Source organism: Olea europaea, chromosome 13 (genome assembly GCF_002742605.1).
Source record: "Olea europaea var. sylvestris chromosome 13, O_europaea_v1, whole genome shotgun sequence".
In the NCBI taxonomy this organism is placed as follows: domain Eukaryota; kingdom Viridiplantae; phylum Streptophyta; class Magnoliopsida; order Lamiales; family Oleaceae; genus Olea; species Olea europaea.
The window spans coordinates 2,779,155-2,793,064 of record NC_036249.1 but is presented as its reverse complement, the minus strand read 5'-3'; the positions used below and the strand labels follow the sequence as shown (position 1 = coordinate 2,793,064).

At 33.4% G+C, this 13,910-nt stretch overlaps 1 protein-coding gene across 1 annotated transcript; it reads right to left on the bottom strand.

The window, feature by feature from the left end:
• Positions 1-5,132: 5,132 nt before the first annotated feature.
• Positions 5,133-7,101, bottom strand: LOC111407278 (cytochrome P450 710A11-like). The gene has a single exon (XM_023036663.1). It carries the CDS (start codon positions 6,760-6,762, stop codon positions 5,257-5,259), a length of 1,506 nt encoding a protein of 501 aa, XP_022892431.1. The 5' UTR covers positions 6,763-7,101; the 3' UTR covers positions 5,133-5,256.
• Between the last annotated feature and the right edge of the window lie 6,809 nt (positions 7,102-13,910).

The following is a 13,910-nucleotide window of genomic DNA, read 5'->3' as shown; positions in this document are numbered from 1 at the left end:
GTGTGCCGTGTTTGAAAATTGGTGGGGTTGAAAGTGGTACCCTAGAAGGATGGAGAGAGAATGATTTTAGGGTTTTAATGGAGTAGATGGGGTAGGGTGTATGTGTATAGATTTATTTATAATATTAAAATATTGATTTATAATATTTGAGTTAATATCTGATTTTTGTATAAATAAACATTATATCTTATTTTTGAAATTGGATATTTAAAAGTAGGCCTTTGTGTAATTTCCATTTTATTATTTCTTTTTCGACTATTCAGAGTTGGGTCGAATATGGTCCTTTTCTACTCTCACAGTTTGTGCGAGGTGACATTTTAATTTAATGAGTTAGTTTATGCCTCCCAAGAAAAAAATAAATAAATAAATACATTCAAATTTCTGAGTCCCGTTTGTACGTCAAAATCCACGTAAGCTTTGTCATCAATTGTATCAATTATGTTGTGAATGTTGTAATGCAGAAAAAGAATTACTCGATTTTTTTTTTTAACGTGTATGTTATAATCAAAATAAATATGAATAATTTATTTAAATTCAATGATTAGGTAATTGTTAAAGTTTGAGACTTACGGGGTAATTAGCACATAATGTCCCTCTCTTTTATTGTTATTGTGAAAAACGTATCTACTTTCCATTTTTAACATTTTCATCTTTAATCAGACATTTGATTGTCAAAACATTATTTTCATCTAATTTTTCAATAAAAAGGTGTAAAATGACGAATATACCCTTATATTTAAATAAAATAAAGAAAAGAAAAATAAGGAACTAATTGTAGCCATAGTCCCAATTTTCTTTTAAAAAAAAAGTTCAAACGAATCCCAAACAAATTATTAACTTGGACTATGATTGCAATTAGTTCTTTATTTTTGTTTTTATTTTATTTAAATACGAAGGTATATTCATCATTTTATAGATTTTATTGAAAAATTGGTTGGAAATGATGTTTTGCACAATCAAAATGTATAATTAAGGGCGAAAATGTCAAAAATGGAAGTTATAGGCATTTTACATAATAATAGTGAAAGATAGAGACGTTGTGTGCTAATTATCCAATACAACTATTTGGCTTACAATAATTTCCAATTATTTCACGTATAAATATCATTTTTCCTGAAGTAGAGGTTTTTGAGATATGGGAATGCCCTTAAATATTGCAGCATGTTGCTAATGTTGGAGACAGTAACGGCATCTAATGAAGCACTTGGAGGCTATGCATCTCTTTGACGTCTGACATGAAAACGATTAGGTTTTACCACTCTCAATTGTCTTCGGATTGAACCTTCATCTTCTGACTCTTTCATTCTTGTCCTACGATTTCTATTTTCTTCAAATTTGATCCTTTAAAGTGTTGAGAATGTTCAAGTTGGTCGGGAATGCCCTTAAATATTGCAGCATGTTGCTAATGTTGGAGACAGTAACGGCATCTAATGAAGCACTTGGAGGCTATGCATCTCTTTGACGTCTGACATGAAAACGATTAGGTTTTACCACTCTCAATTGTCTTCGGATTGAACCTTCATCTTCTGACTCTTTCATTCTTGTCCTACGATTTCTATTTTCTTCAAATTTGATCCTTTAAAGTGTTGAGAATGTTCAAGTTGGTCTCTAAAACTTCTAGAATCATCCAATCAACTCTTCCAAAATTTTCAATTTAGTCCAATATTCTTGATAGCTCTTCAAATTCATCCTTTTAGCTTCAAGTCATTTCCTTTAGATTGTTTAATCTTCAATTTAGGGTTTTCACCTACAAAAGCAGTATACACATTATATTAGGCAGAAACCTGCTCAAATAAATCCTGTAGTTTTTAGTTGGAAATCAATATTAAAACTCAAATTTTAAGAGCTTCAAAATAGGATAAATATTACCTAATTTTCCTAATATTGTTCAATTCATTTTTCTTCCCCCCCCCCCCCCCCCGGGGGGGGAGGGGGCACAACTCAGAGCCTCATGCTCACGCTCAATATTTTTTTCTCTTTTTATTCATTCCTAAGACTAAATTATTTACCAAATAATATCAAGAAAAGCTATGGAAACTAGTTAGGTTTTGAGTTTTGAGATGGAAGTGAATCAAAAAAATAATAATAAAAAAGAAATAAAATTATGATGTGCTAATGAAATGATGGGGGTGTAACAAGTAGAACTCGCCGGGTCGGGTGTTTTACAAGAAGAAAGCGTTTAAAGTACTTATACCCTTGACACGTATAATTGTAGGGAATTTTTAACATAGATGAAACTTTTTAGGACAAATGAAAGAGAGCTTTTTTCTTTGCACAAAGCATTTTGAGACTTGAAGGTTGAATCTAGTGAGTGACATATAGAGGTTCAACATCGAGTCACACAATATGACTGAATTATTTGGTGCATTTTGGGATAGAGTGCTTGGCAGTGATTGTTAAGAAATTTTCTTTTTCATTTGTTTTTTTATTTGTCTCTCTTTAGCATATCCAAACTCAACGTATTAAATGATATATATATATTCGTTAATTTTTATATATAGATGGAATCGTAGTACCACTAACATATGGAAGTGTTCAAATGGAAAAGGAAATCAGTGATTCAATTTATAAATAGGAGGACTGAAACGAAATTTTACCAAAAGTTAGGTGACCAACAATCTCGCTTAGCCGAATTTGAGTTATAGTCAACCAAACACATTGAATTAAAACAGGCGATTGTAGTTCTGATTTCGAGCCTTATGGTTGGCAACAATAGACAAGTTCGCTTGCGAATCATCCTAGTGAATCTGTAACGTTACGTACATCGATGACAGATTTCCGTTAGATGATGAGCCCAGGATCAAAACTAATTTTGATATGCTATGACTGTTAAATTTGTAAAAGCATTGTGTAATTGTGTGTGAAAAATTGTAAATTTTCTTTTTATTGAAACGCTTTTTTCTTTAGATATAGGTTACTATAAGTAACTTAATTTTCCCCGTAGTAAAATAATCATAAAACTTGATAAATAAGTTAATTGTTATAAGAGGGTGTCTAACACCTATTTTTATGGAAAAAATGAATTTTAGTATAGTAGATTGATGGAGAATATGTATATAAAAAATAAAGAAAAGATTTTGATTTACGTGTAATATTATTTTAGTGAAGAATATGTGATTAAAAAGAAAAGAGAAAAAAAATGTATTTTTTTGATAAAAATGAAAATCAAATAAGACCTAGCTATGATAAGAAGGATTACTTATCTACAATAAGTGAACTTAATTACGTGCATAAAATTTAAAATTATTTAATTTAAAAATCTATTATTTTTTCATTCATATGCACTCTTTTTTATCAACTTCTATAGAACTGATTTCATGTTCGTGGTGACGAGAGATGTGTTACTGTTCGATGAGATCGATCAGTTCTTTCAACTTTTTTAATTGGAAAAATCCACTTCTACACTAGAGTATGTAGCCCTCTCACATGAGAAAGGATCCACAGTAATTAAAAAATTTGGGGGCCTCCTCTCATGTGAGGGGACTATAACTCTAGTGTACATATAACAACTCTCTTTTTACACAGTGAAATTTCTTCATTGAATTGCATAAGGCCGAATTATGATTTGGGGATAGCGCCTCCTGGGGCATAACCCAGTGGTGTAAATGATAGGAGTGAAGTGGTTTCAGCTTTGTTGGTAGCCGCAGTGAAAGTGTTCGATTCCTGAGATATGGAATTAGATTTTTTGTGGGTATCAGTGTACGAGCAAACTCTTATTTTCTGATCTGTTGGAACACATTTCGCGATTTACTTTCCTTACAATGCTCTAGGAATGGGGCGGTGAGGGTCTTTGAGGTTCAACCTTTATGATTTGGGGACAGCAAAACAAATGCCCAGATCCAGGTCATCAATCAAAAAGAGTGACTTGACACAGAGTAATTAGTTGACTTTCCAACTGTCATTGTCTAAAAAGTTCCAGACTGCCATCAATTACTCATTTTATAATCATAATCATCTAACATAACATTCCTTACATTAGGTTTTAAAATTGTCCTTCATTCTGATACCGGATAAGATTAGAAGGTATTCATAAAGAAATATTACATAATAAAAATTGATTCTGAATTAAATCGTGTCTAATATAAATATTAATCATATCAAAAATATATCCCGAACCTAGTATTTAGATTGCAATTGAGCAAAAGAAAGAATACCAAGTGAGGCATTGGATATGTCACGTGTAGGGGGTGGAGCAGACTTCGAGGGAGATGATCGAAGACCACAAAGCATATGATTGGACGAATGGTAGTATGAAGCATGAAAGGAGCACACAAGGTATAGTAAAGATTCATTTTTCTTTGGTTCTTAGTGTCCTGAACTACTTCTGTTTTCATAAGATGGAGGTTAGATCGTAGGTTTTTCTCTTTGAATTGTATTGTTTCGACACGAATAAATCTTAAATCTTTTGGCAACTAAGATAAAAATATATAATATGAACGTAGTAAAATAGGAAAAAGTTGATGTGCAATTATTAACGTCAAATATCATTCCAAAAGTTCAAGGCTCAAACACGCGATCTAAACAAATTTCCAGTTAATGCCACCTCAAAGAGACCATATAATGCATATAACAAGACAATAACCAAGATTTATGTCTAAAACAATTACGCAAAATAATATGGAAATGGTGCCAAAAAAAAGATATAAAAGAGTATGTTCAGGCATTTTAAAGTGCCATTTTAAAACGTCCTACTATCAAAAAGAAAATGTTATTTGTACACCGAAATTGATACTCCAGTGTACACTCCCCTCACACAAGAGGATGGCCCCATGACAATAAAAAAACTTTGGGATCCCACATGTGAAGGGAGTGTACATCGAAGTGTCAAGTCTGGTGTACATGTAACAAAACTCCAAAAAGAAAATAGTCGAAAAGACAATAACCAAAATAATATATACATACAACAATTATACAAAATAATATGAAACACTTAAAAAGCACATTTTTAAGTTCTTATTTGAACTTCCTATAATGTTATATATTGTCAAACCTAATTTTAAGCATGATCAAATATTGTTTCTCATGATACCACATGACCCACAAATATTTGCTACCCAATCTTATTCCATGGAAGAATCTTGACCCCTTGATCATCAACTCGCGTATACACAAGACGAAAACTAAAAATGAAAAGAAATAACAAATAATCAAACCATTTGACCCAATTTTCTACTTGACTAATACACCCTTGACAAATCAATCTCCCTTTCAAATACAACCGTACAAAAGAATTAAATACAAAGGGTATTTCCGTCATCAAAAAGATGGAAATCGGCTACACCTCTGTGAAAGAAAAATTCTGCAATCGTCCTTAGGAACAATCGTAGGGACGTAAGCAATTTCATCACAGCCGTCAGTTCTATCCCTTTCGAAATCAATCAAAGTGGCAAACATTGCAATAAACAACATCAAATGGTTGATGGCGTACCTCTGGCCCACACATTGGTGGGACCCAGCTCCAAATGCTAGAAAGTTCTTTTTATAAACTCGGTCCTCCTGCCTCTCCTCCATGAACCTATCCGGATCGAACCGTTCCGGTTCAGTGAACCCCTGGAAAGAAGAGTCAAAAACCGAAGGAAATACAATAGTCCCCTTGGGAATAACATAATTCTCCGTCAGCCGGAAATCCACTCCAGCAGTGTGTGGCACCATAGTTGCCGGAGCTCGGATTCTCACCACCTCACGTGTCACCGCCTCTGTATACTTCATCTCCCTTAGCTGCTCCGCGGCGATCATGGTGTCGGATTCTGGTGCCCAGTATTTCGCCACCTCTTCCCTCACTCTCTCTAAAACTTCAGGGTGTGAATCCAAGAAAGCCACCGCCCACAGTAAAGATGAAGTTGATGCATCTTGTGATGCAAACAAGAAATCAAATAAATGGCCTCCAATTTCTTTATATGTCAATTCAAATGGGTTATTGCTTGTTTCGCTTAATTCCCTTAAATGTTCCTGCATCCAAAAATCAATCAAACAACTGGGTTCTTCACCATTCTTCATTTTCTTCTCACTTTCTTCAACACAACCTGCAAGTGTCTCCCCCAATCTCTCTACAGCAAGCCTCGCATTTCTAAACGCAAAACCGGGTAAATCAATCGGTAGCTTCATTAGTCCAACATTGAAATAATTGTAGTCTATGTTGAACCGCTCACGCGCCACCGAGCTTAAGTAAGGCCCGACAAAAACTGTTTGGGAGGTCTCCAAATTCATGTCCCGGCAGAGGATACGAAGTGGAATAGACCCAGATGATTCATTTCCAGTTTTCTGGCACCAGGATTTAAGGTGATTGAGGATGATCCGCTGCTGGATATTTGTATATGTTTGAAGGGCTCTCGACGTGAAATTGGGCGCTATACGACGACGTAAATCCTTGTGTTTTTGTCCGAACATGTAGATTAAGTTATGCTTGCCGAAGAGTTTTTTCCCAAAGGGATGGCCAACGAGATGAAAGGCGTCAGGCCGGACATTCGCGAAGATTTTGTGGGAAAGATCGGTGGAGTATATGTAGAGAATGTAGCGGCCGATGATGTAGTTTGCGGAGATTCCAATGGGAGTTGACTTAGCATACGAAGATTGCATTTCCCAGAATTCGGTCGGATTTTTTACTAAGGAAATGGCGTTGCCTATGAATGGAAAAACCAGTTTTGGTCCTGGGAGAAACTGCTTTTTCTTTAGGTAAGAAATCTGTTCAAGAAGAAGAAAAAGAGCAAGAAATGAAACAAGATAAGGAATGCATGGCGATATCAAGGACCATGCTGACTCCATTTTGCGTCGTTTTAGTAAGGAATTTTGGGTTATATATAACAGTGGAGGAAGGTAAAAAATAGAGATGATGGTCTAATTCAATGTAAGGATTCTTGCGGCGTCGTAGAATGTGTAGAAATTTTGGTAAAAGATGAAAAAGGGAGACCAAATCTGAATTTAGTCTCAGAATCCAAATGATTTGCAGTGTTCAATATAGATGGCAGAGTGTCTGAATTTTAAAGACAAGTATTGTGACTAATTAAGTGCCTAATCTAGTATTGGGTTCTTTGGGTTGGCAAGGAGGAAGGTGGTGGAATTCAGGAAGGAAAAAAAAAAATTGACTTTCGGAAATTCACGTCAAATGGGTCTTTACTTTCTTCTGAAAATTAAATTTTGTTAATAAAAGTCTCAGCTCAATTTTTCTTATTGCATCGATCTAGAATGGTGGTGTGACCACAAGGAGAAATAGCCGCAATCCGCAGCAACTATTGTGATGAGAAGAAAGGGACATCCTCTTCTTTGCTAGCGCTGATCTATGGATTGGTAAAAACTGAAAAGTGGATTTCTAAAACAAATTCTAATTAAACATGATCTTGGTGAGGTGAGTTGAAATCCAGCTGGACTTTTGAAGAATTGAGGTGGAGGATTCGGATAGTTTCGAAGAGGACAAGCATATAAGGATTTTATGTTTCTTATATTCAGTATCAACGACTTTGCCTTGATAAAAAACGGGAAGCCAAGTCCGGGATAATGAAAACAATTTGAACAAAAATTATTGAATGCAATATTTTAAAACGAGAAAAAATTGTAATTATAAGTTTTTCATATATAAGGAATCTTATGTCAAGACACTTTAAAAATATTTAGTAACGATTATTGAACAATAATAATGTTTGACAAATTTATATATCATTTATAAAGAGAAACAATAGTATGAATATTAAATGAATAATATTATAGCTTACAATGTACCTACAATCAATCATCACACAATTGAGTGTCTTAAATTTAAGATACGTTGTGGCAAATGTCCTAAATCAACTTGAGATCCCTTTACAATTTTTTTTCCTTATGGATCCAAAGTAGGTGGTTCATCGGCGCTGTGATGTGACGGTCGGGGATGGAAGGATGAAGACAAGTTTTTTTTTTTTTTCTTTCTTTCTTTCTTTCTTTCTTTTTTTGAAATTTTTCATTTTTTCTTTTAACTAAAAATGTTAAAATAAAAAAACGTACAAGTCAACTAGATAGATTAACAGAAAAATTGATGAATTTATAGCACTAGTTGTCCAAAAAAGGTTGGATGGATTTATAAATGAAATGAAAAGTTATATTTGTGAAATTCGTGAGTAATAAGGAAATGATATTTGAATAATGGTGCCGTCATCGAGCAAACAACCAAGTTTACCTGCAAAGCAGCACTGAAGGAGAGAGAACTAGGAAATTCTAGAAGATGAAATGTGTGTCGGAAAATCGTGCGTATAGTTTCTAGAAATTGGATTGTTCAACAATAAGTCACGTACAAAAGATATATACAACTTTCATTTTAATTAAATTTTATTCTTTATATAGCACTTTAATATTTTCCAAATAAGTTTTGAAAAACTATTTTTTCTTACTTTCTTGTATAAAAGTTACTTATTCTTAACAAGTAACTAAATTTCAATTGAGAGATGCTACAGTGCTCGTGGGGATGACTCGGGATTGACGCAACGTGCACACATGGGGTCGGAATTTTTTTATTCACTTGAGATCCACGCACCCTATGTGAGGGCGCGATCACCGACGCGAGTCGAGTGGCTTAACCCATTTCAATTTTGACAATAACATACTATTATTTCAAAAGTTAATTATTTACTCATATAAGTCTTTAAGTTTAGTCAAAAAGAGAACATGAATCTGACTAATTTCAATTTTGACAGTAGCATACAGTAATTCATAAGTCTTTTAGTCAAACAGAGAACATGAATCTGACAATCCTATTTCTTGAAGAAAAGTCAGATAATTGGATGGAATTTCTTCCTTCTAAAAGAACCAACTCCTAATCTAGATTCCATTAGCAATTTCAAAATGATTAAAATTGAGTTTAAATTGTATTGACTTTTATAAAATGTCTTCTTGCATTTGGTAAAATCAAGTACTCCAATTTTCACAGTACAAATTAAACTAACTCATCAAATGTGTTCATTCAACAGATATAGCAGCACTGAAATTGAAAAACACCCTAAATAGCAAACAAGAGAATCATTGGATAGGTTAATAACTCATGTATACACAAGAGGAAGACTATGATTAAGAAAGTGTCAACAAGCATGAGTCCCAGTTCAGCCATAAGTTCAAAATTGGCTAACATTTGGATGAGTTACGAATCTGTTTAAAGATGATAATTGCGGTGGTAATGACGAAAAATTAAATATAAAAAATGGAATGCTCAAATGAAGAGAGATCCAAAGTTTTTCTAGGTGAAGTTCTTACAGTATCTTTATTACCTTTAGAAATACTTGTACTTAATACCGAGCTTCATTAAAAGCTCATTGCTCAACCCTTATTTCAATAACAACTAGCATTATATAAATAGAATAGAGTTATCGCGGATTTATAATGTTGAAACTATACACATATCGAATAATTTGTTGTTACCCTTTGAATCCGTGGATTATTTGTTAAGTAATGTTATGTAGGGTTGCCATCATTGATGGACCTTTTCATTTTAGGAGTTTCAACTCCACTCTACTTGAAGTTGAAGTTACTAAATCTCTATTTAGAGGTTTAGTAAAAAGATTCGCTAAATTCTCGATTAATTTAATATAATTCAGCGAAGTTATTTCGCTTTTGATTAACTTCCTTATGTAATGATGTCTAAGATTCATATGTCTCGACTTTTCATTGTATACTTTATTGTATGTTTTTGCCAACATGGCTTGACTATCACACATGATAGGTTTTGAAGATATGTTTTTCGATCCCAAAGGTATCTCGTATGGTAGATCCTTAAACCACTCAATTTCTTTCCCGATTTCTGATAACGCTACAAATTTGAATTCCATAGTCGAGTGTGTTATACATGTCTTTTTTTTTATTATTATTTACAAGAAAAAGCTCCTCCTCCAAGCGTAAACACCCAACTCGAAGTAGATAGACTTTCTCCCGTGCTAGATATCCAATTAGCACTTGTAAATCCTTCTAATATAATCGAGAATCTAGTGAATTGTAGACCTAAACTATTGGTTTTCTTTAAATAGCCAAGAACTCTATCAATGACCTTCCAATGATCATTGCTCAGATTACTAGTAAACCTACAAAGTTTACTAATTGCAAATGCTATGTCTGATCTTTTATATTGATCTGCATACATTAAACTCCCTATAATACTTGCGTACACCAATTGAGCAACTTTCATTCCATCATTCTTCATAATTTTTGAACTTGATCGCTAAGAGTACAATATTCTTTTATGTTCAAATGTTTAAACTTATTTATCACATTCTCATATATAATGTGATTGACTTAATTACAACCCTTAGTAGTTTTAGAAACTTTGATACCCAAAATGGTATCCACCTGTCCAAACAATAATGACTTTACCAACTTGCTTACCTTGTATTCATTTTCAAGCAGAGCAAACCCTTCGGGTTGTTCCATATAAACCTCCCCATCGAATCCCTATTTGAGAACACCATCTTGACATCCATTTGATAAACATATAAGTCATGTATCAAAGTCAATACGAATAATTTCCTAATTGATGTTATTTTAATTACTGGTGCATAGATATCAAAATAGTATATTCCTTCCTTTTGTCGATAACATTTAGCTGCTAGTCTAGTTTTTAAGATATCAAGAGAACCATCAACATTATACTTTCTCCTGAACACCCATTTACATCCAATGCATTTGAATCCAGGTTATAAATCGACAAGTTCTCATGTATTATTTGACATAATTAAATCCATTTCATCTTTAATTGTTTCGTTCCAAAAAAGCTATCACAAGAAGTCATAGTCTCTCTATAAGTTTTATGATCTATTTCCACTTATAGAACAAAATGAACTGTTCTTACAAACATCATTCTCACTTCCCTCTACTAAGTAAAAAGAAACAAGTTGAGAGTCAACTTCATCATGTTCTAAGGACTTCTCAACTCGAGTTCTTTTGCTTCTTCGGGGTTCAGTAAATTCATTAACATCTTTAGAAGATGTTTAATCTTGTGTTCTACTATAGCTTAAAATTTCCTTATGAATTTTTCATAATTCATTATCCAAAGATTGTGATTTCTCAAAGACCTCTATAATCACATTGGTCTCCAAAGTTAACAATTTATATGATTTGTTATTACTAATATATCCAACAAAGGCACATTAAATGTATATTGGACCCAATTTGGTCCTATTCGGGTTTGTATTCTTACAATAAGCACACTTTGAAGTATCCAATGTTAAATTTTCTTATTTTCCATAATTCGTAAAGATAAACCTTCGTTATTTTAGAAGAAATCATATTTAGTATTCTATACGCACTCAACAACTTTTCATCCCATAAATTAAATGGCAACTTAGCATAGGTTAACATGGCATTTATCATTTCAACTAAAGTTCTAGTTTTCCTTTCAGCTAAACCATTTTGCTCGGGTGTGTGCAGAACATGGATAGATACTACGTTGTTGTTCACAAAACAAGTTAAAATCACTAGAAAAATATTCACCTCCTCTATCATTTATTAAAAATTTTATTCTCTTACATATATGATTTTCAACTTCATTTTTATATGTCTTAAACATATCAAAAGCTTCATGTTTATGTTTTATCAAATAAACATATGTATACCTAGAGAAATCATTTATAAAGGTAATGAAATACCTATTTCTACCTCTAGTCAACATGTCATCTAATGAAATACCTATTTCTACCTCTAGTCAACATGTCATCTAACCTTCATTTGCTTGAAGGTTCGATTTTGTCTATAGCATTGGCCTTGGAAGTGCCTTCATAAGAATTGTCATTCTTATCTCTTGCCCTAAACTCTTCCTCAATACGAAGATGTTATGCAATAGTTCCAAAGAGTAATTTTCGAAAATATGCATTATTTTCTTTCGATATCCTTTCCAAGTTCCCATGAGTTTAGCAATAATTGTTCCCCCTTGGAAGGTTTCCGGGATCTCAATTTTTACCTCCTTCAACTTGTTGACAAGGACTTGCAATTCATGAATTTGGGGAAGAAGGGAAATATTCTCAAGAAGTTTAAAGTCAAAATACTTAGAAATTAAGAATCTCTTTGTACCTTTTTTTCAACTTTGTACTTACTTTCTAAAGTATTTCAGATTTCTTTCGATGAAGATGTGTTGGTGTAGAGATCATACAATCTATCAAAAAGAGCATTGAGAATATGACCACGGCATATAAGTTCATCTTTTTGGCGCTTCTGTCTTTCGACTTTTATGGCATCCATCTCTCCACTTGTTGGTTCCGATAGTGGCGCCAATTCCGGATCAAATATGTAAAATATCTTCAACACCATTAGTAAATATTTCAATTTGTCTTACCATCTTGTGAGGTTGATGCCATCAAAGCGATCCAATCAAAGAAGACCTTGATTTATCAATTTGATTGTTGCCATAATGTTTCATTCTCCATTATGCAAATAACGTTTGAAATTGTTAGAAATAAGTCTTCACAAAGAGGAGAATGTAGAAGAAAACAATGTAAAAATAACAAGAATGTGAAAATGAAGATGAAGAAGGTCCGAACATGTGATCGTTGTCCTCGAACAAGATTTTCTCCCTCTCCAATTGAAATTTAGTGTTTAAAGGGATTATCGACAAAGGATTTGTAAGATTAGATTTAATCACTTAGTATAATTCCTCCAAACTTGAGAATGCAAATTGGGTTTTGAATATGAATGGAAATAGGATTTCAATATAGTTGGAATGAAAAATTTGATCTCAATTGTGGCTATATGTTTTTCAATGTATTTTATTGATCAACAACCATATATATGTAGCTCTCAAACATTGACATCCGAAGTGGTGCAAAAACTCTTGAAAAGACACCAAATTTTTTTAACAAAACGATCACTGACGGCTAGTCAAGCCTTCTATGCGATCGCATAAAACAAATCTATTCGACTGCATAGTTCATATCACGACGGGACCTTTAGGCCTTACAAATGCCTATGCGACCGCAACCTACTTTGGCCTATGCGAAATTTTGCCTCCAAATTGATTTTTTCATTCCTCATACATCTTGTTGATTTTGAACAACATATAACATTAATTACCTTGTGATCAAAACAATAACACAGCCTATAATGTGCGCAGAAGGAAGAAGCGAATGAAACGCGAGCAAATACCTGCCTTGAACAAGAAATCCTTTCCAAAAGAAAACCTAAATGAGCAGAACTTCTATAATTCATCGTACTCCTAGTATGAGATCACATTTTCGATTCCTAAACTGAATCCATTATCAATTTAGGATTTATCTTTGTAAATAATATTTTGCGTATACTATGTATGTCTACAGTGTGAGAATCTGTTGGTGTAATTGTGAATGAATTAAACTACTTTGCCCCGAAAAAATTTGACACAATGCTTGACATCCTTTCACTTGCATGTGGGTCCCGCGTAAATAAAAAATCCAAAAAAATGGGCCCCTATTGTAAGTGTTGGTTAGGTTGCATGTCAACCATTTTTTGGCAACATAGCATGATTGATTGTGAATTTCATTTCTGAGAGGGAATGACACCTACCTAACTTCGAAATATACACCCGACAAGAAAATAATCCTATTTAAACCACTATATATTGCTAACATCAAGAAATGAAATAGTCGAGAATCCCGAGTAACTGGCCGAGCCGCTAATGTAGTTAAAGCAAAAATCTATTTTCAGCTACACATCCTATCAATGAAATATATTTACACGTAAATTCATAACGGTACATTTCAAAAAAAAAATTTCCTTTTTTTTTTTTAATTTACAATGAAATATAATATCATAATCCCAATCGACCGTCAGAGGAGTTTAGATAATCTCTTCACATTTTAGCCAAAGAAAAAGAGGGAGATCGTGCAGAATTTAACACTAGTGATGTCACTTGTACATAATTTACAAATTGATTACATAACATTTTATTAAAATTAATTGATTCCCCCCCCCCCCCCCCCCCTCCCTCCCACCCT

Bases quoted from the DNA above. Each gene is read 5' to 3' on its own strand.
- LOC111407278 (XM_023036663.1), bottom strand. From the start codon at position 6,762: ATGGAGTCAGCATGGTCCTTGATATCGCCATGCATTCCTTATCTTGTT.